At 46.0% G+C, this 27,699-nt stretch overlaps 2 protein-coding genes and 2 long non-coding RNA genes across 6 annotated transcripts; 3 read left to right on the forward strand and 1 right to left on the reverse strand.

The window, feature by feature from the left end:
- The first annotated feature begins 3,629 nt into the window (after window positions 1-3,629).
- LOC127333229 (uncharacterized) lies at window positions 3,630-5,426 on the forward strand. The gene is made up of 2 exons (XR_007871021.2): window positions 3,630-3,878; window positions 4,085-5,426. It is a non-coding gene; the product is annotated as an uncharacterized lncRNA (long non-coding RNA).
- Window positions 4,463-7,399, reverse strand: LOC127333228 (cysteine-rich receptor-like protein kinase 10). 3 transcript variants are annotated; one of them, XM_071826127.1, is made up of 7 exons: window positions 6,456-7,399; window positions 6,238-6,351; window positions 6,036-6,157; window positions 5,749-5,959; window positions 5,185-5,422; window positions 4,947-5,100; window positions 4,463-4,866 (listed from the first exon to the last, which is right to left on the reverse strand). In XM_071826127.1, the coding sequence occupies exons 1-7, from the start codon at window positions 7,294-7,296 to the stop codon at window positions 4,528-4,530; spliced, it is 2,019 nt and encodes a 672-aa protein (XP_071682228.1). In that variant the 5' UTR covers window positions 7,297-7,399; the 3' UTR covers window positions 4,463-4,527. The 3 variants fall into 3 exon arrangements, with proteins under 3 accessions (XP_071682228.1, XP_051215530.1, XP_051215529.1); XM_051359570.2 differs by having other exon boundaries at window positions 6,238-6,360; XM_051359569.2 differs by having other exon boundaries at window positions 5,185-5,425; window positions 6,238-6,360; window positions 6,456-7,398.
- Window positions 7,400-7,584: 185 nt separating this feature from the next.
- LOC127333227 (cysteine-rich receptor-like protein kinase 6) lies at window positions 7,585-11,213 on the forward strand. The gene is made up of 7 exons (XM_051359568.2): window positions 7,585-8,546; window positions 9,268-9,405; window positions 9,494-9,633; window positions 9,716-9,926; window positions 10,039-10,276; window positions 10,367-10,517; window positions 10,618-11,213. Exons 1-7 carry the CDS (start codon window positions 7,703-7,705, stop codon window positions 10,885-10,887), a joined length of 1,992 nt encoding a protein of 663 aa, XP_051215528.2. The 5' UTR covers window positions 7,585-7,702; the 3' UTR covers window positions 10,888-11,213.
- Window positions 11,214-23,014: 11,801 nt separating this feature from the next.
- On the forward strand, window positions 23,015-25,738 carry LOC127330119 (uncharacterized). Its single transcript, XR_007869130.1, has 3 exons — window positions 23,015-23,155; window positions 23,910-24,245; window positions 25,410-25,738. It is a non-coding gene; the product is annotated as an uncharacterized lncRNA (long non-coding RNA).
- The last annotated feature ends 1,961 nt before the right edge of the window (window positions 25,739-27,699 follow it).

Here is a 27,699-nt window from a genome sequence, read left to right on the forward strand (position 1 = left end):
TAGATGTGCAGCAGCATCATCAGAACTATCACCAGAAAATTGCTCTCTCATAACAAGATTCAGTAAAGCAGGTTTAATTTCAAAGAATTCTGCTGTAGTAGCAGGTGGAGCAATAGGTGTGCATAAGAAATCATTATTATTTGTGGTTGTGAAGTCACACAACTTAGTATTTTCAGGAGTACCCATTTTAGCAATAGTAAATAAAGCAAACTAGATAAAGTAAATGCAAGTAACTAATTTTTTTTTGTGTTTTTAATATAGCAAACAAGATAGCAAATAAAGTAAAGCTAGCAACTAATTTTTTTGTGTTTTGATATAATACAGCAAACAAAGTAGTAAATAAAATAAAGCAAGACAAAAACAAAGTAAAGAGATTGGAAGTGGAGACTCCCCTTGCAGCGTGTCTTGATCTCCCCGGCAACGGCGCCAGAAATTTAGCTTGACACGCGTACATCACACGACCGTTGGGAACCCCAAGTGGAAGGTGTGATGCGTACAGCAGTAAGTTTCCCTCAGTAAGAAACCAAGGTTTATCGAACCAGTAGGAGTCAAGAAGCACGTTGAAGGTTGATGGCGGGGAAGTGTAGTGCGGCGCAACACCAGGGATTCCGGAGCCAACGTGGAACCTGCACAACACAACCAAATTACTTTGCCCCAACGTGACAGTGAGGTTGTCAATCTCACCGGCTTGCTGTAGCAAAGGATTAGATGTATAGTGTGAATGATGATTGTTTGCAGAAAACAGTAGAACGAGTATTGCAGTAGATTGTATTTGATGTAAAAGAATGGATCGGGGTCCACAGTTCACTAGTGGTGTCTCTCCCATAAGAATAAGCATGTTGGGTGAACAAATTACAGTTGGGCAATTGACAAATAAAGAGGGCATGACCATGCACATACATGTTATGATGAGTATTGTGAGATTTAATTGGGCATTATGACAAAGTACATAGACCGCTATCCAGCATGCATCTATGCCTAAAAAGTCCACCTTCAGCTTATCATCCGAACCCCCTCCAGTATTAAGTTGTAAACAACAGACAATTGCATTAAGTATGGTGCGTAATGTAATCAACACGTACATCCTTAGACATAACATCGATGTTTTATCCCTAGTGGCAACAGCACATCCACAACCTTAGAACTTTCTGTCACTGTCCCAGATTTAATGGAGGCATGAACCCACTATCGAGCATAAATACTCCCTCTTGGAGTTACAAGCAAAAACTTGGCCAGAGCCTCTACTAGCAACGGAGAGCATGCAAGATCATAAACAACACATAGATAATAGATTGATAATCAACATAACATAGCATTCACTATTCATCGGATCCCAACAAACACAACATGTAGCATTACAGATAGATGATCTTGATCATGTTAGGCAGCTCACAAGATCCAACAATGAAGCACAATTAGGAGAAGACGACCATCTAGCTACTGCTATGGACCCATAGTCCAGGGGTGAACTACTCACACATCACTCCGGAGGCGACCATGGCGGTGAAGAGTCCTCCGGGAGATGATTCCCCTCTCCGGCAGGGTGCCGGAGGCGATCTCCTGAATCCCCCGAGATGGGATTGGCGGCGGCGGCGTCTCTGGAAGGTTTTCCGTATCGTGGCTCTCGGTACTGGAGTTATTATCGACGAAGGCTTAAGTAGGCGGAGGAGATAGGTCAGGGGGCGCCACGAGGGCCCCACACAACAGGCCGGCGCGGCCAGGGCTTGGTCCGCGCCGCCCTAGCGTGTGGGCGCCTCGTCGCCCCACTTCGTTTCCTCCCCGGACTTCTGGAAGCTTTGTGAAAAAATAAGATCCTGGGCGTTGATTTCGTCCAATTCCGAGAATATTTCCTTACTAGTATTTCTGAAACAAAAAACAACAGAAAACAGCAACTGGCTCTTCGGCATCTCGTTAATAGGTTAGTGCCGGAAAATGCATAAATATGACATAAAGTATGCATAAAACATGTAGGTATCATCAATAAAGTGGCATGGAACATAAGAAATTATCGATACATTAGAGACGTATCATGGATCTCATCTTGTATTCAATTGTACTATCGTATTCCATTCATATATTTGAGATTATGTTTATTCCTTTCATGTGTGAGTAGTCCCTTTGTTCTTGGGGACAGATGCATAAACCCTAGCTATATTATGATATGAAGTAGCCTCCGGGAAGAGAGAGAGAGGGAGAGAGAGAGCTACCCTTTGAAGTATGATACTATGTACGACGTAAAGTGATATACCGTGGTTAGCACACTATCATATGGATGAGGGGGATAAGGAGGGACTCATTATCCTTGTGTCGATAACCATGGAGAAACCCTTAATTGTGATGGATTAGCAGGTGATTTTCTAAAGATCATTGCAGTGGTTATTCGGAGATGTACTAGTAAATCTTAATACCGAGCTCTCCCCATACATAACATAACCAAAGACATATATTATCTTGCCCATACTTAATAGCAACACTAGTGGTGTATCCTACGCTCCTCGAGAACACTTTAACCATATTGTCATTTCCTGCAACCATACTCGTTTCTCTGGGTACATTAGCTCATTTCTTTGTACTTGTTTACTTTTCTCTCAAACACCAAACAACCTCGGAAATTCGATTTGCCTCCCGGGTGTATATGCTCCCTCTACCAAAAAATTATGTTTCGAAATATTGACATTTTTTGACAAAAAGTTCTACATGTACATCTCCATACAATATGTGTGTTCGTCAAGTTTCGCGAGGAACCAATATTTTTTTGTGGTCTATGTAAAAAAACAGAGAAAAATTATCTTCTGGAAGCCTTATTTTTACCATTTATTTTATTTTAGTTTACACACGCCACATGACAAGTCGATTTATATGCTCTCATGTGCCAAAACATCATTCCCCAACAACCTTTATATCCTATAACTTGGAATTATAATAACTTGCAAGTATTCTCTAGATAGTGAGGGGCATAAAAACCTTACCAATAGCTCTCCTAGTTTGTCTTACTTTGAACTAGCTACAATTCGTCTATGCACTTGCAGTCATCATGTTATAAGTTTCAGATCAATTCAAGGGTTCAATGGTAATGACTTTAGCTCTGGGGCGCTCGTCATTAGGGGCACATGCACGAAGATTTCTTACTGTTATCAACAACGTCAGACCGGCTCCAGTAAAGGGGCGACGACATTGGCGCGCTTGCTTTGGCCGCAACAGTGGTCGTTTGGTGGTCCAGGAACCTCGATATAATTTTTGTTATGTTTAGGATGCTTTGTACTTCTAGTGAACTCATGAAATAAATTTGAAACATCCTGAAACAAAAGTCACAACGACAATAAACTGTTTAAAAGATTCAAAAATTATATTTCTAAGTTTCGAAAAATTCTGAAAAAAATGATTCATGATGTAACCGTGCAAATTTTCAATTGAAAAAAAATATGCACTTTAGGGTACACAAAAATAGCAAAAGTATAGATCTAAGGATAGTGATTTCAAATCTCTAAACAAACAAACTTTGTCATTTTTATGTAGCTTAGAATATAAAACAATGAAATTAAGATCTAAACGTTAGTGGGATATATTATTAGCTACTTTTAGGAGCCAAAATAACTTTCAGCAAAAGAATGCGCATCTTTCAACTTTTTCCTGTTTCGTTTTTTTCCTCGGGTGAAACCCCCTTTTTCTTTTTTTACTGAGACGGCCGCATTAGCTCATCGCCATCACGCCTCCGTGGCCGCCGCTGCCGCTCAATTGATCCATTAGCCGGCCGACAGTGCATCTCCCGACGAGCTCTGGCGCGCGGCGGGGCAGGGTCTTTGCCCCGCTACTGGTGTTGGTCATGGCAATGGTGCGGGCGCGACCCGCGCGGCTGCTAGCGCTGCCGATGGGCGATGGTACCCTCCCTACGCTTTATTCGGTCATAATCTCAGTACATGCAGTTATTCTGTTGGTTGAGTGCCTTGTGCACCTTCGATTCGTCTCGCTGATTGTGCTGTTCGGGTGGTGATTCTCAGAAAAAAACTATTGTTCGTGAATTTACCTCAGACATCGTTGGCGATTTTGATTTACGACTCATACATACTACTCTGCATATGTGCAGGTTGCTATAATGGTTTCAATTTTAAGTAGATGGCTATGATGCTGCTGGAGTGGAGACATGCCACTATCACTATGGTTTGCTGCATCAAATCTCCCTCGATTGGGGTATTTTGTTTAGCTCTCTGTATTTCCATTTGTTCTGTTCCTTTGACCAAATGTACCTTTTTTTCAATGCTAAAGTTTTAGTTCCAATCTACTCAGACTTTTAGCACTCCATAAGCTATTGTAGGAATATGCCATAAGCTAGTACCTCCCTGGCTCCATTTGTGTGTTCTCTCATTGGGCTATTTGCATTTTGGTGGCTAGTATACCACTTCGTTTTGCAGTTTGGATTTATGTGTGGTTAAATCCTTGGTCTTTGAGAATTGAGCCTTGGTGATTTTCCCGCACCACTCTTGTTTGTCTTCCACATATATGGGATATATACAGTACACAAAAAAAACCTTATCTAGGATATGGGTAAGTAATTGTGAGCCCGTTCTTCGATATGTCTTCAAAGATCACCTCCGACCGGTTGTACATGTAGACGCCTTGCTGGCATGGCGGAGAAGCTGAGTTTGAGTTTTCTCCGAAGAAGAAAGCAGGTTGTTCTGGTGGCTGAAGCGCCATGTCGTCCCTGTTCAACATGAAAATGATGGATGGAATGTCAGGCCTGTCGTCGGGGTCTGATTGGACACACAGCAACCCAATGTGGATACATCTTAGCGCCTGGATTCGGGAATGTCCTTCAAGTGATTGATCAATCATTTCTGATATCATCCCTTTTGTCCAGCAAGTCCATACCTGTTCACCATCACTTTGTTACTTGATAATTTACTTCCAGACATGATAATATGGTTGCTGTGATATACAGATCCACTTACATCACTTAGGAGATTCACCGTGTCCGTGTCGGAATCATCAGAGCCGCAGTTCCTCCTCTTGGTTACAATTTCAAGTGCCAATACACCAAAACTGAAAATATCAATCTTTGGAGACACATTTCCATGTATAGCATACTCTGGCGCCATATACCCGCTGCAGAAGATTACCAGTTAGGCATAGAACCACACATTTTGATTTCTCCACTAAAATAAAACCCTCTTGTATGCATGAGCTTACTATGTCCCAACAACTCTAGTTGTCCTGGTTTGAGTATGGCCTCCTTCTTGCAGCCTAGCTAAACCGAAGTCTGCAATCTTGGGATCCATGGCATCGTCGAGCAGAATGTTGTTAGCCTTCAGGTCCCGGTGGATGATCCTTACGCTTGAGTCCTCGTGAAGATACATTATTCCCTTTGCAATCCCGAGAATTATGTTGTACTCTTGATCCCAATTTAGTGTATTTCTTCTGCTAGCATCTACTGCGAGATAATAACAGACCATCTTATGAACTAGATAAAAGAAACTGCAACAATTCCTCGCACTACCAATATGTACTTATCTAAACTATGGCTGGATTAAACAATGTACACAGGTAAAATAATTGTCACTTCATAATGTATCTATTCTTGGCATGCTCTGATGGATAATTTTTATCTCAATCATAGGTTTAAGTTTTCTATGAGACCTACCACCTAATATAGATTTCAAAATATAACCATCTTATGAACATGAATTAGAAAGTGTAACTCAGAGAAAGTATGAGTTTTTAGGACATGGAGAAGTGAATGGAGCAGGGAGATACCAAAAAGAAAGTTGTCGAGGCTCCCATTCTTGATGTATTCATAGACAAGTAGCATCTCATTCTGATGCAGGCAAAATCCCTGTAACCTTACAAGGTTCTTGTGCTGGAGCTGCGCCAGAACCAGCATTTCATTGCGTATCTGATCTAGTCCCTGTCCAGTACTATCTATAAGTTTCTTCACTGCTATTTCTTGCCCATCTGGGAGGTTTCCCTGAAGAAGATTATTGTGTCAGTAGGAACACAGGCTGCCGTGGATAAGTTTCAACTACATTCTTGTTTATTTATACCTTATATACTGTTCCAAAACCACCTTCTCCAAGCTTATTCTTCTCCGAGAAGTTTCCAGTTGCCTCTTTTAGTGTGGGAAATTCGTAGATAGTGCACTTCCCTCTTGCCATTCTGTTAAATGCTGGTTGTACAGAAAAGAGAGATATCCATAAATTACAAATTTCAATGTCCAAGACTTTGAGTAATCAGTCACTTGCTCACCATTATCACGCTTGTTGGCCTTTCTTCTCTTCAAGCGAATGACAGTACAAACTGTAAGAATCAATATCATCACTGCAAAACAAGCGACACCTGCAGAGATCCCTGCAACTCTCCCTTTCCTCCCTGGATTGGAATCATTGGATACGTTAAACGCAGAATTCAAGTTGTAAATGATGTGAAATATGCGCGAGACAGGAAATCTGAGAAGCAAACCCGACCTGTTCCTGCTTCTGCAGGAGCAATTGAAGGCACGGTCGCCGGTGCTGGTGCCGGCGGCGCTGAAACCTTCACCATTGCGCTGCCTGTGTAGAATGGGTTCACGCTGTACCTCAGGTTGCACCAAATCCCAAGAACTCTCCCCCTGGGCATCCCCTTCAACCACCACGGCATGGCTCCGATGAAGTCACTGAGGCAGCTCCGGCACTGCGCCGCCGTCATCTCTGGCACGCACTGAGCCAGCCCGTAAATCATGGGGTAGTGCGTCGCGTCGAAGTTCTCCTCGCCCGTGGCGAAGTACTTCTTGGTGGAGTTGCCGCGCGCGGTGACGGCGTGGTCGACGGTCGCGTTCATGAGCGCGACGGTGGCTGCGGTAAACCAGGCTGCCGAGACCGTGAGGTTCTCCGGGTCCACGGTTGTCACTCTAACCGGCGAGTTAACGCCGACAAAGTCGAGGAAGCGCTGGTCGGAGAAGCGGAGGACGCAGTCGTCCTGGTAGATGGTCACGTCCTTGCTGTTGGGGCACTCGCGCTGCGCTCCGGGAAACCCTGCCGCGACGCAGGCGCGGCAGGTCGAGGCGTTTGCGTCGCCGCGGCAGAGCGCCAACGCAGAGATCAGGTCTGGCACCACGCCCACGGTGGCCGTTGCGAAGCCAGCAGGCGTGGCCGAGACATTCGCGGGGAGTGCCGCGGCGAGGAGGCCGAGGTTCGCTTGGTAAGTGCTGTTGGCCGCGTAGATGCCGCTGCCGCATGTCGATGCCTGCCACGGCGTCGGCTGTGCCGCGGCCAGCGGCAGCAGCATGATGACCGCCGCGGCGGCGAGAGCGAGGTAACAGCCGAGCATGGTTGTTTGTGGCAGCAAGCGATGAAAGGCTTCCCGTCAGTCGCGAGTTGGCTAGACAATCTAGAAACAGCCAACATACCATTGCCCTGCAACTTCAGAAATGAAGAATAACAGTAACAACGCAAGTGGCTTCTTTTGACCAATCATTATACGGAGTACTCCGTAGTCGAGAAACGCATCTTGTCCGCGTCAGGACAATGGGCGCACAAGGTTTTTCCGCGTCAGGACAATTCACAATCGTTGCCGTCGGGTTAGGGGCTTATGGACTTAACAAGGTATGGCATATTGGCAACTCGCATTGCAATGTGTGGGCGACCGCCGCTCACTGGTCAAGTCCACCTCTCGGTCTCCAGCCTACCGTTACTTTAACCCAATCCGATCACCTGCCACCACCCACCTACCAACAATGGCTGGGACTCACCGCTGTTTCGTCCTGGTATCCCTCGCCGTAGTGCTGTTGGCGCCGCGCGCCACGGCGTACCCGTGGCAAGTGTGCGGCACGACAGCCAACTTCACGGCCAACAGCACGTACCAGGCCAACCTCGGCGTCCTCGCCGCGGCGCTGCCCAAGAACATCTCGTCGTCCCCGGACCTCTTCGCCACCGCCGTTGTCGGCTCCGCCCCGGATCAAGTCTCGGCGCTCGCGCTCTGCCGCGGCGACGCCAACGCCACGGCCTGCTCCAGCTGCCTCGCCACGGCATTCCAGGATGTCCAGAACATGTGTGCCTACGACAAGGACGCCGCCATCTATTACGACCCCTGCGCCCTCTACTACTCCTCCAACGTCAGCTTCCTTTCCTCCTCCGTCGACAGCGTCACGTCGACGACGAGCCGCGTCAACAACCAGAACGTCACGTCGGACCATGCTAGCTTCAACCGCCAGGTGGCCGCGCTGGTGAACGCCACCGCCGACTACGCCGCGTACAACTCCACGCGGCGGTACGCGGCTGGGGAGGCCGACCTTGGCGCCGGCGAGTTTCCCAGAGTGTACAGCTGGGCGCAGTGCACGCCGGACCTGACGCCAGCGCAGTGCCGAGGTTGCCTCGCCGACATCATTTCGAAATTGCCGAGGCGGTTCACTGACCGCATCGGAGGGAGGACGCTTGGGGTCAGGTGCAGCTACCGGTACGAGATTAACCCCTTTCTCAATAGCCCGGTGATGGTGCGGCTGGCTGCGCCACCGAGCTCGGAAGCGCCTGCGCCGGCCGTTGTGCCCACGGGTTCAAATTCAGCGGCGGCCGCCGGAAGAGGTGAGTCTTTAAACAAAGTCATGAAACCGGTAAAGGTTCAATGGAAGATTGTTATTAGCACACTTGCTCACTCACGTCACTCTGGTATAAAGCGGCAGTTAGCAACCATTCCCTAGCTAGGAAAGCAATGCTAGGAAGTGTCATCTCCCATCCTGTCCCTGACAACTTGGCTTAGATCTACAAATAAACAATCTGACGTACGCCAGATGCAATGTGCCGAACTTCCGTCCATCAACTTGAGCAGGTGAGGGAGACAACGACGACCCATTTCGTGAGGTTTTCTAGTGCTCTTGTCACTTTGCCAGTTTTTTAAAGGCATATGGAACGGTCAGAATCCTGTCTTCCTAGTCTTTCAAGTGGACAGGACCTGTAATTTGTTCACACGCAGTGTTAGACTTGCAGTATGTAAAAAAACAATCTAGAAGTCTTCAGAAAACAATACTATCTCCGTCTAAAAATAGGGGTCTTAGTTTTGTCTACATACAACACACTTTAGTTATAGATATATCCATATCTACAAAAGTTGAGACACCTATTTTTAGACGGAGGAGTATATTTTTTCATCATTTCCCTAGATATACTTCATGGTAAGAACACGTAAGGGAGATTAAGTTCGAGTGAAATTCGTGGTGCTAGCTACTCCCTCACTAATATAATGGTTACTAGCTTTGGGGCACACATTTGACCTGATATGTGTCTTACTGCATTGGTCAATTTACAGAGAGGAAGTTCATTGTTACTGGCACGGTCCTTGTGATTGTGCTCCCTACTATCGCGACTTTGTTGGTAATCAATCTCCTTGTTTGGCTCTGTATCTGGAGGAAGATGAGGAGGAACCAAGTTGGAGCAATTCAGCCACGTATGCCCCCCTGCCTTCAACGTTCTCAGAATTCACATGTTGAAAGAGCAACCTCATTCTCTTGCACTAACATTACAAGCTTCAACAGATTCCATAAACTCTGCTGAACCGGAGAACATTGAAACTGTAGAGTCGATGCTCATCGACATTTCTACGCTGCGAGCCGCGACTGGGAGTTTTGCGGAAAGCAACAAGCTAGGCGAAGGAGGGTTTGGTTCAGTGTACAAGGTACTGATGGCCATAGGAATAGTTTTTTTTGCGAGAGATTATCTAAAAATATTTAAGCCTGCCATCGGTTTGATCTCCATAGGGAACTCTACCGGATGGCTATCAAATAGCGGTGAAGAGGCTCTCCAAGAGTTCGACGCAAGGGATTGGGGAGCTTATGAATGAGCTTGCTTTGGTAGCAAAGCTTCAGCACAAGAACCTCGTCAGGCTGGTTGGCGTCTGCTTAGAGCAGGATGAGAGGCTGCTGGTCTACGAGTTCGTCCCCAACCGGAGCCTTGACCAGATTCTATTCGGTACTAACTGAATCATATTTATCTCAACGATGACCTCCATTTTCTATGCAATGTTTGTTACCTTTGCATACACTGACCACACTGGCTTTCTGAACTTATCAACGACGTGTAGACGCCGAGAAACGAGAACAACTCGACTGGGGAAAGAGGTACAAGATCATAAACGGAATCGCACGAGGCCTGCAGTACCTCCACGAAGACTCCCAGCTCAAAGTAATCCACCGTGACCTCAAGGCCAGCAACGTCTTGCTTGACACCAACATGAACCCCAAGATTTCGGACTTTGGTCTGGCGAAGCTCTTCGGGAGCGACCAGACGCAGGGCGTCACGAGCCGTGTCGTCGGAACATAGTGAGTCATAGATTGCATGCTTTACTTAAATCTTCCCATAGTATAATAAGCAACCAAACTCCAAGGACAACTTTTTCTTATTGTCATCAGTGGGTACATGGCACCGGAGTACGCGTTGCGCGGGAACTACTCCGTCAAATCAGATGTGTTCAGCTTCGGCGTCATGGTTCTGGAGATCGTGACGGGAAAGAAGAACAATGACTCCTACCTCTCCCAGCAATCCGAAGATCTGTTGACTCTTGTGAGTGCTGTAAATATATTCTTGGTCACTGTTTGCAAATCTAGGAGCACACATTTCAGTACAGTTCTTTTGACTGATTGCTTGGAACACAATGATACAGGTGTGGGAGCACTGGACGGCCGGATCGATATGCGAGCTGATAGACCCGGGCATGGGCGACGCTTTCTCCCGGAGCGACGCACTGCGGTGCATCCACATCGGGCTGCTCTGCGCGCAGGGTGACCCGGCGAGTAGGCCGGTGATGTCGTCGGTGATCATGATGCTGGGTAGCGACACGGTGTCTCTACAAGCCCCACCCAAGCCGGTGTTCTACGGTAGGCAAAACGGCGGCCGCAGCTCAGAGTCAGTCCTACAATCTCTGGTTCTCTGACTCCAGTTGACTCAGGTTAAGAACAACGTTGCTGCAGGTTTGTATTGTGGATGGGACTGTTTGGATGAGAAACATTTCTCTGCAAAGTTTTGTTGTGAGCCCCTTAGAGTTTCTTGTAGAGTGCCCCTATGAGTTTCTTTTAGAGCCTGCTCTCCATTTAGGATCAAATAATAGTTCAGGTGTAGGGTGTTGGTCGCCATTGTAGTGGCACACTGGTCACTTGTTTTTCGAGAATTTGGTTAGGTTGGTCCTTGGATGATAGAAAATTACAAAAAATTTGTCAGGTTGATCCTTGGATGACGAAAAATTACTAATTTTTTTGAACATGTCATATATTTATTTAGCTTAAGTGCATTTTACAGAAGTAAGCCTGAAGGGGCTCACGCTAGAAACACAGAGAATGCCCTTGGCTGGACACGAACCTTCTACTGAACCTAAACAACGGACCACTAAGGGTCTGTTTTGAACTCGATGAGCTAACCAAGCAAGATGATCTGCTTTGGGTAATCCTGATGTGGGTAATCCTGCTAGATTGAAATGAACGAGAAGCTTGAATTTCTGCAAGTAGAGGCCTGTTTTCCCAATGCCCTGGAGCTGCAAAAACTGACGACGCCCTTGTCGCTGAAGATAACACCAAACTATCTGTGTAGTAGTGAGGGTCTCTGCTTAGAGAGGAGAAGATGCTGGAGGCGAGAGTAGCTACATGAATTTGCTTTAGGTGTTGATTATTACCCTGTATGTTGATGGTTACTCCATGTCCTGCAGGTTTCCTTTCAGCTCCTACTTGATCATTCCAGGCTGCATCACAAAAGATGGTCATCACTTCAGCGTTGGTAGCCTCCTGGTTTTGAGACGAGTCGATGCTGCTTTTCTTCTGGCAAGCCGTTGTCTTGCTTCGTCGACATTTCCTTAGTCTCCATATCCGCTCCTGCAATAATTGCATTTGCTGGAGCAGAAACTTGTGATGGCTTGCACACTTTTCTGCAAAACAAAGTGTTGTTCTGAGCTTTCCAAAGACACCATAAAAAAGTGTAGAGGGTAGTTGGGGTTATTTGCGGGTGCTGGGAGGTTAGCAAAGCATGAATCAGATCTTGTGCGGAACGATGATGCTCTTCAATTAATTCAATTTTGATAAACCAAAGATAATTGAACCAAGCCGCTTTGGAAAAGGGGCATAAAAGCAGTAAGTGCAGTTCATCCTCAAGATTACCGCATCTAGAGCAATTTTCCCTAATATGTTTAGAGTACCTACTTGCTTCTTACCCGTAGGAAGCGCCTTTCGAAGTAATATCCAAGCAAAAGTTATAACCCTTGGTGCCATTTGTTTGTCACTCCAAACCTTGTGAAGTAGAGAGATAATCTATGGTGCAACAACTTTCGGTCTTTCTCTTGGAGGAAGATGAAGATTATTAAAACAGTGCTTGTAAGCACTCTTTGAGGAGAATTGCCCTCTAGGTGTTAGTTTCCAAATCAAAGTATCGTGGTCATTTGTATTAATAATGGGAGTTCAAGGATTTCATTTGCAGTAGTGGAGAGTTTTATTAAATTTGAGTTCCATTTTTTTTTTGTCCAGGAAGCCAAAGATCTTAACTTGAGCAGGGTAATAATGAAAGATTGTTTCTGTAATATAACATTATCATAGATAGTTTCCCAACCAGAAAACCATGGAAAGCTCTATATAGAACTATTACTATCAGCAATTTGACAAAGAGTCATAGAAATGAGGAGTGGTTTTACCTTAAGTATTGCAGACCAGAAGGCTGATTTTGGCTTGTTTGCTTTAGCTCTCCAAATGGAAGTATCATGGTGGTATTTATCCTTGAGTATTTCAGCTATGGCTATGTGGTTCCTTCGCCAACCTCCATGCCGTCGAAAGGATGAGACCTTGATTGATTGCCTGCAAATTCCTAATACCAAGTCCATCAATATTTTTCTCGATACAAATATCAGCCCATGCCCGAAGGCAAAGGCTCCTGATAATCGCCGTGATTTTCGCGAGGAATTTTTTTGAAAATAAAATATTGGACATGTAGTAGATAGGAATGGAGGAGAATACTGATTTTATAAGTGTTAAACTTGCTGCATGTGAGATTCGGTTTGCCACAGAAGTGAAGAGCTTGGATTTGAATTTTTCATAAATGAAGGCATAAGCAACCGATCTATCTTTGGAGGGCAGGATAAAAGGGTGACCAAGATGAACAAAGGAATTATCAATGTCTGGGGCTGGAAAGATAGCTCTAACACCTTCTTTAAACCCACCACATCTCGTGGCTCTCATTTCCTTCCGCTTCTTTCTCTCTCCCAAGCTCTCCTTGAGAGTCGACTTCTCACACCTGGCTCCTCTCTCCCTCTCCTCCGGCGGCCTTGCCGACCGGAGGGGATGGGGGAATGGGTGCCGGCTTCCTCTTCCTATGAATAGCCATAGGTGTAGGTGTAGAGTTAGGTCTAGAGCTTGTCCCGAGTCTGCCTTTATGGCGATTGGCGTTATGCCCTGGGGATTTCCAATTCTGGTTCTTATGCGCAGCGCTAGATAGCTGATGGCCTCACTTTCCGGCGGGTCTCCAAGGTGGAGGTCGGTTGGGAGGAGCGGGGCCGATGGGATCCTCTTCAATAAGTGCATCCACGATCTAGACCTTGGTCGACCGGTTGTAGTTCTCCTTGATGGTCGTCGAGGTGCTGGTCAACGAGGGGGATGCCAACCTTTCCTCTGGTTTGGATCTGGCGAGCGGGGCAATATGGTGGCTGCATACAGGGAGATCAACAGGAGCTCATTCTCAGTAGTGTATCTTCGTCGGCTCGGTGCCATCCAGCTGCTGACCCAAATGGTCGAAGGGCGAGCGCTCCGTCGTTCGACATGGTGGCCAGTTCATATGCAGGTGCAGCCCATGCGCTTGGGCATCTTCAACCTCCTTCATTGCGGCCTTTCTTCCTCGACACAGCGGTGCAAGCCGACCTCAGGCCAAGTGGTTTTGTCCCCGGTGCTGAGTTAGGCCGACCTCACCAGGGCTTTAAACCTTTGGTCTAGAATTTTCTAAACTGGAAAAAAAACTCTCACAGTTATTTTTTAAATGGAGGCAAAAAATTTCCTCCGCTCATTAATTAAGAGAGAGTTTTACAACGACACATTACAAGAGAGCAAACGTTCAAGCAAGATCTGCAACGATGCTCAAAGATAAAAGCCTACTCTCGCAGCATGAGTGATCCCAAATTCTTTGCTCCCACGATGCTCCATAGGGACACCTCCACTTTGATCTTTGCCATAACCAACATAGACATGGTGGAAGTGTTGCAAAATGAGTTGAGCATTCCTAAACCTAACCCTAAACCCTAAACGCTAAACCCTAACCCTAACCTTAAACCCTAAACCCTAACCCTAAACTGTACCCTAACCCTAACCTTGACCCTAAACCCTAACCCTACGCAATGAGGGACGCCAACGACTTCTTCTAGTGCCATTAGTGTAGATAACTGATTCCCACCATTCTTTTACCGAAACATAATTTGCCCATGAAGACGTGTCCACTGAGGTAAGCCCAAGCAAGGTGATGATCATATTCCACACCCGCACCGTGTACCGACACTAGAAGAAGAGATGGACCGAGGTTTCATCGGCTTGGCTCGAAAGCTTACAAAGCCCACAATTTGGCCATCCATGCCTTTGGGGACGGTCGACCCTCCACATCCGGTCTTGTAGGATTAGACAAGCAAAAAAAAGCTTGCATTTTGGGGAGCCTAATTCTTGTAAGCCACCTCTAGCATATACGAGCGTGTCATGCTTTATGGACGGTGCTGAGAATCCTTCGGAGGCTCCGAACTTTCGAGCCTCCGACTTCCCTGCTTGACACGTGTCCAAAATAAAAAACAGAGAAAAAAAATCCCCCGTCCTCATCCCCCATCTCCAACTACCCCGCACCCTGGACATCGACGCCGCCCCCGTTTAGAGCTCCACCTCCCATCCCCGTCGCCGGAGAAGACGGCGACGCCGAAGAAGACCTTGTCGCCGGAGAAGATCACGTCGCCGGATTCCCTTGCAGCATCCCGGCCTCCGACTTGCAGCACCGTGAACCACGACGGCGCCGGTCGCAGCACCAGTGGCCGCCGCCGGCGATAGTCGTAGCACCACTGGTCGTCGCCGGCGCCACCCCAGTATCTAGAAGTAGCGCTTGAAGCACTGCTGTTGGTGCCTCGCTGCTCCGGCGCCCGCCGATGGCAGCTCCCGCGGAAGGCGCTTGCAGCAGCGGCGGTGGCGGATTGCAGCTCCGGCGCCCGTCGATGGCAGCTCTGGTGGAAGGTAGCTGTAGCACCGGCGCCTGCCGATGGCAGCTCCAACGGAATGGATTTGCAGCACCGGCGGTGCTACATTGTACCTCCGGCGACGGGACTTGCAGCTCGGCCGACAAGCATTTGCAGCACACGCAGTAGGGGATTGAAGCTCCGGCTTGCGCCCTTTGCAGCTTCAATGGCGGGCAGCTAGGGCGATGGGGACTTGCAGCTTGGGCGGCGAGCATTTGCAGCACCGCCGGTGGGGAATTGAAGCTCCAGTTCGCGCCCTTTGCAGCAACGGCGGCGGGGTACACCGTCGCTTGCAGGAGGACCACCTTCTCCTCGTAGCTCCAGTGTACACAATTGCCAGCACTGATGGCTGTCCTTGCAGCTCCGCCGTCCACCACACGCAGCACCAGATTGCGGTGGCGCACGGGCGAGTCGGCCTTCGCCTCGCGGAGGTCGAGGTGGGAGCACCACCAGCATGCTCCCGTGAGGTAGCCTCCGCTCACATCTCGCTCCTGGCTAGAGGAAGACGGCGGCGCGTGGAGGTGGCGCGGGCTTGCCGGCGGCGAATTAAAGCGCCGGAGTCACATGGCGCGCCGCCGAATTAAAGCGCCGGAGTCACATGGCGTATGCAGCTCCTCCGCCGCCGCTCGGACTCGCAGCAGCATCACCTCCACTTTGCAGGCTTGCAGCACCAACCGCCGCCGGTCGAAGCAACGCCGAATTGTCGTCGCAGCACCGGCGGCCTGGCCTCGCCGCACCGATGTAGCAACTACGGAGGAAGGCTATGGCCGCCGGCCATGGGACGCGGGGCGCGGCTGGGTGCGGATTGGATTGCAGAGGAGGAGAAAGGGGAACACGCAGAAAAATCAGAGGAAGGAGAAAGACGTGCGGTCCTGTGCGGGAGGATGAGATAAGATTGCTGGTGGGTCCCACTTTGCTGCATCCCACGTTGGTGGACACGCGTCGAGCGGTTGAGTCGGAGGTTGCTAGGCACGGAGCCTCCGCCTGATTAGAAACATTTTCCTTTTTGTGCCACAACTACTAGCTCCTAGGGACACCCAAATTATGTGTGCTGTGTATATAGTTCTAGAGTCTAACTTGTGCACTAGTGGTGTGCGTGTGTGTGGTGTGAGTGTGGTGTTGAGTTAGTGCATAAATTCAGATGCTACAGCTGTAACACAGATCGAGGGGTCTCAAAAAAAAAAAAAAAAAAAAAAAAAAAAGAAACATTTTCCTTTCCAATTGTACCTTGTACGCCGATGCCCTGAGTACTTTTCTGAAGTTGTGAATTTTCAAACAATATCATCCGCGGCACCCTCCACAAGGTTGAACTCACTAATCTGTGTTCAGAGGTCAACAAACTCGGTGATGCGTTGCAAGGATATGCCGTTGGAAGTGTTGATTTTGCCAATCCAAAAATCATTAATCAGACCCATTTTTCCTGTAAAACATGTAATCTAATAGTTTTTTTGTTTTTTTTTTTGCGAATAATAGTTTCTTTTTGTAAAAGATGTCTTGATGAACAAGGAATAAACTAAATCAAGTACCAGGAATGAAGTCCCATCTTTTTTGCCTTGTATAAATGCAAGAGTAATTAAGAGCATCTCCAACAGAGGCGCTAAAAACCCCGCGCGGCAAAAAAACCGCCGGTTTGCCGCGCGCGGGCGCTGCCGCGCTGCTCCAGCCGAGGCGGGAAAAAGGCGCGCGCGCTAAAAAATTTGCCGCCCGCGCGCTTTCGCGCTATCCCGCGCGGGAAACTTGCCGCGCGCGCTATAAACACGCCACGCGCGAACGCGTCCAACTGCCACTTCCTCCACGCGTCTGTCTCCCTCCTCGCCTCTCTCCCTCCCGTGCCGCTCCACCTCCGGCCCCTCCGCCTCCGACCGCGCCGCCTCCGCGAGATGCCTCCGCGCCGCCGCCCTCCTCCGGCTACCACGGTGTCCGGCGCGGCCGAGCGGCCGGTTCGACGCGGAAATCCGCTCCGGCGAGAGCGGATCCGCCTCGGCACGTTCGACACCGCGCACGAGGCGGCGCGGGCGTCGCCGTCGCGGCTCGGCCGCTCCTCGCGGACGATGAACTTCCACGACGTCTTCACGCGGGAGCAAGCGGAGATGCTAGCGCCGCCGCCGCCGATGATCACGCGCGAACAGCAGCGCCGACATCGGGAGCTGGAGCAGCGCCTCCTCATCGCCGAGCGCGACGAGGCGCTGCGCCTCGAATGGGCGCGCCGCTTCCCCGAGGACGTCGCCGCCACGGAGGCCTTCTACGCGCAGAAGGAGGAGAAGGTGGCGATGAAAGCGAAGAAAAAGGCGAGCCGCGAGAAGCGTCGCGCCGAGTCCGCGGCGAGGAAGAAGGCGAGGGCCGAGGCGGCGGCGAGGAGGAAGGAGGAAAAGAAGAATGGCGCAGGGCCGTCGACCATCGTCCTCTCCTCCTCCTCCTCCGACTTCCAGTGGACGACGACGTCGACGCCGGTGTCGAACACGACACTGAGCAGCTCCGACTTCGACTGCGAGTCCGACGACCAGTCGGAGGAGTAGTTTATTTTAGTATTTTCGTTTAAATGTCGCATTGTATCGTTGCACTTTTAAAATATATTCGTATTTTCGATCATATTTTCATAGTTCGTTTGATGAATTTTCAAAAAAAAAAAAGGTCGGATTAGCAGTTTGTGACGCGCGCGCTGCAAAATAGAGCCTCTGCCGGAGGTGCGTTTTTCGTACACCAACGCGCGTTGCAAAATAGAGCTCTGCCGGAGGCAAATTCGCTATGCCGCGCGCCAGCGATATACAGCACGCCCAATCGCCGGTATAGCGCGCCGCGATTTAGCGCGTTTGTTGGAATGCTCTAAGGGATGGATCTGCTCGATCCATTCCCGTCCTCTACACGGAACTATACAGTAGATACCAAAGTCCCTGCTGAACTTCCATAGGCCACATACAGGAGTGACAAGTCCTCGCGGGAGCTATCGGCAGGCGGCGGCGCCTCACGCTACCGCCGGGCGGTTTGCCCGCGGGCTCTCCGCTGAACTCCGACGACGGTTCGGGATCTGGAGGATCTCGCTTTGATGTGCTGGTTGAGGATGCGGAGACGGACTCTTCGGATGAGTCTTGCTCCTCGGAGATTCCGTTCGAGTCTGCGATGGAGGTTCTTGGTTTGCCGGCGGTGAAGACTGTGTCTGCGGTGTTGTCGCGACTCGCGAGGACGGAGGACCGATGAGGAACTCGCTCAGGATTTCTGAACCGAGATTGGGTTCCCGACTCCGGCATCTCAGTTCTGGGAGGCTACGTAGATGTCGTGTTGAAAACTTGGAATCGGAAGAGAAGGAGACAAGAGCTCTTTCGATGTTCTTTTGACCAGGAGTGGTGGGCCTGATTTGACTTATCGGAGCAGATACGTAACGCTTCGGAGGGAATACAGTACGTACGGCGGGATGGAGGCAAAGGGCCGCACGAATCCAGAAGCACGCGGACGGTTGATTAGACTCCTGCACCTACCGGCGCGTGTAAAAAGGAGTTTTCGGTTCAAATCGGGCGGAATCAGCGGAGGCGTTTCAGGAGCTGGTGCATGATGGCGGGCCACGGCTGCATTCATGCCCTACGTGGGCTGGGCTCGAACCGATGTTGCGGTTTCTCTGGGTGGACTCGGACCTGCGTACGTGTTGGCTCGCATCGTATCCGTTCGCCCTCGACAGCAGCCGCCGCAACTCCGATCCCGTCCTCGACATCAGCGACCTCGCCCTCGACTGCTGCTTCCCGGGCTTCGACCTCGTGGGTCTCGTCACCATCATCGCCGTTCTCAAGTTCTCCACGCGTCTCCTCGCCACCGGCCTCCTCGACTCCGACGCTTCTTCGTGGGTGGCAGCCACTCCGCCGACAATCCTTTGCGAGATCGCTGCGTGGGCGCCGACGGCTATGGCGGCTCCTCCGCCTAGGGGTCCTGGGCCTTCCCAGGCCGTCGTGCAGGGGGGGCCACTACGTCAGGTATCCAGATTGCCTGCATTTATTCTACCAAAAGTGCCAGCAATGGTTTTTGGAGGCAGAAAAAAAAGTGTTGTATTTGATCCCGTCGAGATAGGTCTTTGCCGGTATTTTTTCAGAAAATGCCGTCGTATGTATTTTAAGGCACTTCTAGAAATGCCACCATTCACTATTTCATGCACTTTTGAATATGTTGCGGAATCTTTTTGCCGGCACTTTCGAAAGATGCCATGAAATTTTGTTGCAGACATTTTTGGAAGATGCCAGGGAATTTTTTAGTGGCACTTTTTAAAATGCCATAAAAAAAATTTGCCGGCGCTTTTAAAAGATGTTGTGGTATCTTTTTTTTGGCACTTTTTAAAGATGACTCATTTCAATCCAACATGATCATGCATTAAAATGCAGCATCCCAAATTACAGGATCCTAAATTTAGAATCAATATATGCAGTTATCATGGTGCTGCAACCAACAGGTTGGAACCAACATTTGGAACCTTGTCCGGAAACAATATCTAGAACATGCTCTAGTACGTCGGAAATTACAGTGAATTCCATAAATTAAAAACAACGATAGCAATTGTGGTACATTCCCTTCTTCCTGGTGTCACCTATATCTCACCCAGCTGCTCCCCGGCAGCAGCTCGACGCTGCACCAAGCAGAGGATCACCGGCCGACGGCCCTCAGTAGAGTAGCACGCTGGCCTCCACCCATCATCAGCTCGCTGGTCGCCGCCCCCCTTGACCCTACTTGCCCGGGGGTCACCACCGACGACAGTGCCTCCCTGTTTTCTCATTATTCCGGATATGAAACTTGCAGTCATTGACTCATGGTTCTTCCCGACCTGAATTTCAGTCCACTTGATGGCATCATACATGAAGAAGATCAAAATGAAGGTACAATCCGAATTTATCTTCTCTTGTTTCTCTGAATTTCAGTTTGAATTTATTCAGTAGACAAGTTCCAGATTGTTTTGCTTTCCTCTCTCTGAATTTATTTAGTAGAAAAGTTCTAGAATACTGCTAGAATGAGTAAATCATGTTCTCTGAGTCGATATTACCAAAAAGCCAAAAAATGGAGGTACTCAATGAAGGAGTAGGAAATGTTGATGGAATAAAATCATCTCTACTGCGTCTCTGAATCTCAGTATCCATAGTGAATATGTATATAAATTCAGAGAAAGTTCATAGAATAGGATGATCAAGCTACTGTAGATGAAATGATCAAGATAGTGTACAGTACAGATGTAGGCATGTGCATCGGTGCATGAGTATTTAAGCACCGTCATGAAAATTACTTGGAAACAAATACATGAGTAGTTAAGCACCATCACGAAAATGCCCACATTAGTAAGCCATGATAGTGTCAGAGGCCTCAGAAACAGATGACGCACCAAGCATGTGAAGGGAACATGAGGTGCCATATTAGTAATTTCTACATATGTAAACCAACGACCTTATGTTCCAAAAGATTCACTTGGAACACTTGGAAAGATTTGCAACTGCATTCTCAACATTGTTCTGGCCTCTAATAAGAAAACATCATACTGAATTCAAATAAGAAAACATCATACTGAATTCAAGTAGTACCGACTCAACCTATGAAGCTCAAAATTGAATATTCGATGACAGTGGCTTCGCTTAAGCAGGAGGGTTCTTCTACCATTTCACAACATCTAGCTCTCTTCAAAAAAAAGACAGGCACATTTGCTTCAGAACAGAATACAAACACATTTGCTTCATAACAAGTAAACAAATACATCTAGTTACTTTCTAGTATTTTTTTTTCAGAAAATAGATATCTTTTTCTGGAAACACCAAGTAGAAGGTCAACCAATTTTCTATAATACTATAAGATTTTAAATTTCAAAGTAGTGTCCATGTGTTCCTGTAAAGCTAATGCAAGCATGAAACTCAAGCTCATCGGTACATGGAAACACTGAGTACCAATGTTGACCTGGATCAAGTTGAAATCGACTGAAGTGTGTGCAATGATACTTACAAGCATACCAAGTCCGTCAGGTGACTTATCTCATCAGTAATGAAACCTTTCAATCCTTGACTTCCAAGATCCCTTTCAAGGCAAATTAATAAACACAAGAGTTAATAGCAGCAACCATATCAACTTTTCACGAGATATAATAAGCATGCACTATACAATTTATTTTTGAAGTCTACTGAATGATACTTTCAATATGAAGTTTGGTTCAAGTCCACATAATTAGAACAATTATCATGTAGGACAATGCACTTTTATCTACTAGCACTAAATTAGAACAATTCATAGAATAGTGGTCCAAAGTAAAACTAGTGGCATAGTGTTACTGTTGCATTATTCTGCATTAAAAGCAGAGAATGCAGATACACAACATTTAATTCTCTATGAAAGAGATACTCAGATATGCACAGCTCAAAAGAAAACAATAGCACGTAAATCCATGATGATCCATAGGAGTAACATTGGTTTTGTTTGGGTTAAGAATTTATATTCATGGTAATTAGTTGAAGTAAGTACTGCTTAGAAAAGTCAATCACATCAGCTATACTGCTTACGAGTATGTTAATATCTCTAGCCAATGCTACCTACGTGGATATATCTTACCAACATCACAGTCACGCTATTTGACTCCCTGGGTGCAGAATATTATTCTGCACCCGGGCCAAACAGCCGGTCACCGGCCAATGCAGCCGCGTCCCGCACCCCATCCCGCTTGTTGTAAGAAAACTGCATCGACATAAGCACATTACGTTCAAAGCCTAGTGTCCCGAGCGGCTGAACTGCCCCACACGGCCACAAATCCACGACCCGTACCCAAAGATTTGGGTGGCGTGAGAAAACTACATGCTACGTAAGAAAAATACGTCACTGAAGAAAGGATGGAACGTTACCCTTAGTAATACCTTTGTAATAATTCAGCACAGCTACATGGGTTATCAACCATCTTTATTATTATATTGGAGTTGGGGATGGTGCATTTTAACATCAAACATTGGAGAAATCATAACCGTTAAGTCAAACGCAACCGTCCGATCATCCAACCACTCACGCCGTTCTCACTTGGAAAGCTATCCATCAATCACGGAATACCATTAATTACGCGAATATTAATCGCAACAAATCATTTGGAAAGAAATCACAAATAATAACGACAATAACATGGAAAGCTATTCTCTCTTGGGCTGCTATGTACTTCCTTGTAAACGCTAATCAAGCACCAAATCGGATCTCACCAGAAAAATCCACCAAATCATCACACGGCTGGCCCGAATAGTGGATAGCCCCGCCGCCTCCTGCTGCTTCCCGACGGGAACTTCCCGTCCATCCAGGAGCTCTTCGTCTCTCTCAACCCCCTCTTCCTCTCCATCTTCCGCCACCTCCACGCTGGTAATAACATGCATTCTGGACATGCCACCGATGCAGGATCACCTCCAACTTTCCGTACGCGGGGGTGGCGACCAACGAGGATGACGTACGACAGTGATGAGGAGGGACGTAGGATCAAGCTGCCGTCAATGCTTACCTCCTCCTCCTGGGCGCAGCAGTCCCGGAACCTCGATCTGGCACGGAGCCACGGTCGCCGAAATCGGACAGGTCGGTAGAGGTCTGGATACCTCAACAATACCTGGCATAATGTAGATTGGATCACCTCCATCGGTCATTTATCTCGTAGGGTATTGTAATCAATATCATCATGTAGCCAAAATAAGTAATTTTACTTCTTTAAGGTAGTGAACACCTCCATCCAAGTGATGTTGATCAATTGCCATGTTGCTCGGTTTCCAAATCTGGAGCTATCAGTGTTACTTCTGAAATTTGTCATTGCATATTACATGGTTTTCTGAATTTCTTGGGCTTCCAGCTTCCTCCCGACAAGGTGAAATCTTGTCGTATGGCAAGGACCCTACCCTTCATCATGGTGGTGTTTGGCTAGGCTTCAGCAATCAAAGGAACTAGGATCGCTTTGCATCTGGACGACGGTGACACTGAGGTGCTAGCCACAGACATCGTTCAAGCACATCAGGTGAGAGGTGGGATGTATATTCTTAGATTGTTTAATATTGCAACTATTGAGATGGTTTCATACATTCATATCACGTTCAGGTTAGTTTTCTGTAGCTGAACAACTGAGAACTACTTTTATTTCAGTTGCAAAGATTGAATTCTAAACTGGTAATCACCTATCAGTATTCATTTTCAGTATTGTCATCTAGAACTGTGCCTCATTTTTTTCATCCAATTATCATCAAGAATATTATTATCTATTATTTATAGATTTTCCCTATGAATAGCCTAGACATATTTAGTATAAGATGTCGTTTTTAAAAGATTGGACTGTACTTATTCTACTACTTCCATTTGCATGCGATCAAGTGAAAGCATAGGTCATGGATTCCCACCGGTCATGTATATGTGCATTCATGGGTCAGACCATACTTAAAATCTGCAGGCAAAAAAGATTACTCGCTATGGAACTACACTGGCATATGCATCATTCTTGGCTGCCTTTATTCTCTTAAAAGCTCGACCATGTTCTGTTGGACTTTATCTCTGCAATCTTCAGTTTTGTTTCTTTACCTTACACTAACCACATAATCTGCATTTACAAACATCTTCTTGTTTCTTGAATTCATTCAGAATAGCCTGCAACAGTTTTTAGTATTCTACAAAACCATGTTTTGTTGGACTTTATCTCTGCAATTTCAGTTACGTTTCTTTACCTAACACTAACCGCACAATTTTAATTTGCTAACATCTTGTTTCTTGACTTCATTCAGAATAGCCTACAACGAGTTTCAGTATTCTACCAAATCATGGCCCTTGACTAGAAATAAATATAAAACGAGAGAAGATGTCAGGCACCGAATATGGAGGCATCATGATACATCATTGGTCATTTCCATCTTTTATGTGTGATTTTTGATTGTCGTTGTCATTGTCACTGTATAGCTTATCCGCTGACATGTGTTATCAATACAAACCTTTATTTTAGGTGTACTCTTTCATTGACACACCCTTAAAGGTTTCCAACCGTAGTTTCTTCTGCTGAACTTTCATGTTGTGTGGATTGTTGCAACGAAATTGTCCGACTGGTGTCACCGCCTCCATCAGAGGTATACGCATTTAAACTTGTTCACATAATTGAGATTATTTTCTGAAACTTGAAGGAGCTATCCTCCTTTGCATAAGTATAAAGATGAATGGTGATGAAATCCAAATTATTTGATGCACGTAGTTCTTCATTTGGGAAGCATGGTTAATTTTACAATTTTACTTTTTAATCTCTTTTGGGCTGCTAGAAATTGATGACGATTCAAGCATTAAGAAAGCTGAGGTTGTGCCATTTAAAGCTGGTAGATCAGCAATACTACCTTAAGTTAAAGCTCACACTTGTACTTGCTTCTGAGGTGTGTTTTTATGGCACCCTATAGTTTTTGTGTCCCGAATATTATCAATTAATTTATACTAAAAATCTGAATGAGGGTCAATTTCTTCTCGTTGGTATCATCATAGAATGAGGTCACATAATAAGCCCTCAAGAGATCTTAAAGGAGAAAATTCTGGTTGGGGTTAAAATTTCAGCCATAAGAACCTGAATATATACTGGGAATTGAGATCTGAGAACCAATTATAACATTTAAAAATATGTAAATTTATAATATATGTATGTGCCTTATTGATTTAGTGCTTTACCATGAACCACTACTTGGAGCTGTAGAACGACCTGGGTAATTAATTTTCTTGATTGGCAATACGATGTACATATGGTAGTAGATGGTGGTCAAGACTAAGAGAACATGCTTATGATTATTTCATCTTCCCAAAGTGTATGCATGTGGCAAAAATGTAGAAGCAATCCTCATTTTTTCAGAACTAGAATTTGACAATATTTTCTGCAGTGGATAATAACTGTTCTAGAATCATGAATCTTTTATGTGTACCACCGTAATATATCTTGTCTTTTTTCTCCTGATCCTTATTGATGTATTGAAAGGAACGAAATAATGCTCGTGTTACGCTCAATTTTCTTGTTTTGTACAACTTTTTGAACTATACCTCTTACAAGAACTAGACCTTGCCTTAGTTAATTCATCAAAGGATAGTTGTTTTGGTGAGGAAACGAAGTTTAACTTGCATATTAAAAACTAAATTTGTCAGTTTACATGCTATGTGCTTACAATTTTCATTTAATGGTCATTTAGTTTGCACTAAAAGGATGTATGTACTCCACGTTTTTGGGTGGATATTATACTTATAGAGATCAATTACATGTGCAGTTTTGTCGAGTGTTATATGTACAAGCAGCCAGAGATGAGAGGAAAATGCACTGCATGAAGAGGAATTGGGTTCATTGGAGCTCGGGAGAAGGATGATGTGTCATCGCCAAGCATATAATCTGGTCATCTTCTTGCCACGTGCAGGGGGGCTTGCAGGGGGGCTTGATGTCAAGATACCTTACCGAGGTGCAGACTTTTGTAGCAACACACATACGTTGACACAAGGATACACGACGTGGTACATTTTAATCAAAATCTGTATGTATCTTAGCAGCACATGTCACTTGAGATTTGAGGAATTTGTTTGTGGTCACATAGTGGGAAATGATAGGTGCGTCATGATTGGCATTCAAAGTTGTAAAGCAGTCAACTATTTGAGTAATTTATCTTCATATAATTGTTTATGCAGCTTTTGGTCCCTTGAAATTATTTTAAGTGCACAACAAAATGTACATGGTGTTTTTTCTCGTGGGAACATATGCTCCCTATATTTAAAATGCATTTTAAACATATTAAATAATGTTAAAATATTTCAAAAGAAAATGTTGAGCATACATCTCTACATATTATGTGTTTACAAAGTCGTTTCATGAAAAACCGAATTGTTATGTGTCTTGTGCAAAAAAGACAAAATTTGATGCTAAAATAAGGTATTTTGAGAGGCATTTGTTTGTCTTTTTTTTTTTGCACAGGCCACGAAAAGTGTCAATTTGTTATGAAATTGTAAGTGAGCATTTAGAATGTGGACATATATGAGTATAATTTTGTTCCCCAATTTTCTAAAATTTTAAAATTTGTTTTTTGAATAAAGGGTGCATCTACACCTAGGATCAAAAGTTCATTTCCGCATAAAAATAGGAATGATACAAGAACCAACGAAACAAAATCAGAAAGCAATATCAGAAGCTCTAAACTAAAATAGATATCAAAGTTCCCAATCGTCCCACCTACCAAAAAATGCTAACAAAATAAAGAGAATAAAATATGAGAAAATATAATTTCATGACAATCAAAAATATTTTTTTATTATATTTTCTTCACTTAGGAACCAACAATTAACATCAAATGTTACAAAAGGAAATTTTATAACTTTCTGATTGCAGTGATGAAGAAGATACCATGCTCCGAAAAAAGTGTCTACCTTATTTGGTTAGCAAAGTGGATGTATAACTCAGTCAATCATGTTTAAATTCTTACCATGTGCATGTTTAGTTTTTATTAAGTATTTAAAATCATTGTAGGAGCTTTTCCTACCGTATTCAATTTTTTCAAAAAAGAGAGCATTTTGTGAAAGTTTGAGTAACCCAAAGTGACAATAATGTCCTCCTTAATTAGTTGGTGTTGCCGTTAAAATGTTGATTGTCTTAGTATGTACCGCGCCACTACAATTTTCATGTGAATTATGTTTACAGGTGCGGCCATAAAATTAATTTAAGCGACCGTAGCAACGCACGGGCATTTAACTAGTATTAAAATACATCTCAATCTGTGCAAATTGACATAAGAAAATTATAATTAGTCAAACGTAAGAGAACTTATTTTTAGCAATCGGCCTAAAATTTTTTTTGTAGGAATCATCTACATCTTTTTTCCAATCAACAACTAGCTCTACCAACGAAGACTTCTGATCTGCCAGCTGTAGGGATTCGTAGCATAGAAAACAAAAAATTCCTACTGCAAGAACAAATAACAAGCCAAGATCTAATCTAGTAGATGATAGAAATGAGGTGAAGATCATCATACCCTTGAAGATCGCTAAGCGTTAACGAGATAGATCTCGTGGTTGATGTAGTCGATCACTTGCCGCTTGCAAAAGCGCGTAGAAGATCTTGACGGTGCCACAGTCAGGCAGCACCTCCGCACTCGGTCACAAGTATGGTGTTGATGACGATATCCTTCTCCCCGTTCCAGCAGGCAACGGATGTAGTAGATCCTCCTCAGAATCCCGCCAACACGACGGCGTGGTGACAGTGGTGGTGGAGATCTCCGGCAGCGCTTCGCAGTAAGCACCGCGGGATAATTAGGAGGAGGGAGTAGCTAGGGTTTGGGAGAGGGGGGCTCTTGGGCGCTAACCTTGGGAGCCCTGGATGGTGCGGTTGGCTTGGGTGGCCGGCTCTCTCCCCTCTTCCTCTCTTTATGTAGGCAGAACGCCCTAGGGTTGCCCCAAAACCAATTTGAAGTCCAACTCTGAAAACTGCCATAAAGGGGAAACCTAGGTGGAGTGGGATTGCTCCCCTTCCTTATCCCTTGGTCGGCCAAGGTGGTGGAGTCCACCATGGACTCCACCTTC

The sequence above is a fragment of the Lolium perenne genome, chromosome 2, assembly GCF_019359855.2.
Source record: "Lolium perenne isolate Kyuss_39 chromosome 2, Kyuss_2.0, whole genome shotgun sequence".
Lineage (NCBI taxonomy): Eukaryota > Viridiplantae > Streptophyta > Magnoliopsida > Poales > Poaceae > Lolium > Lolium perenne.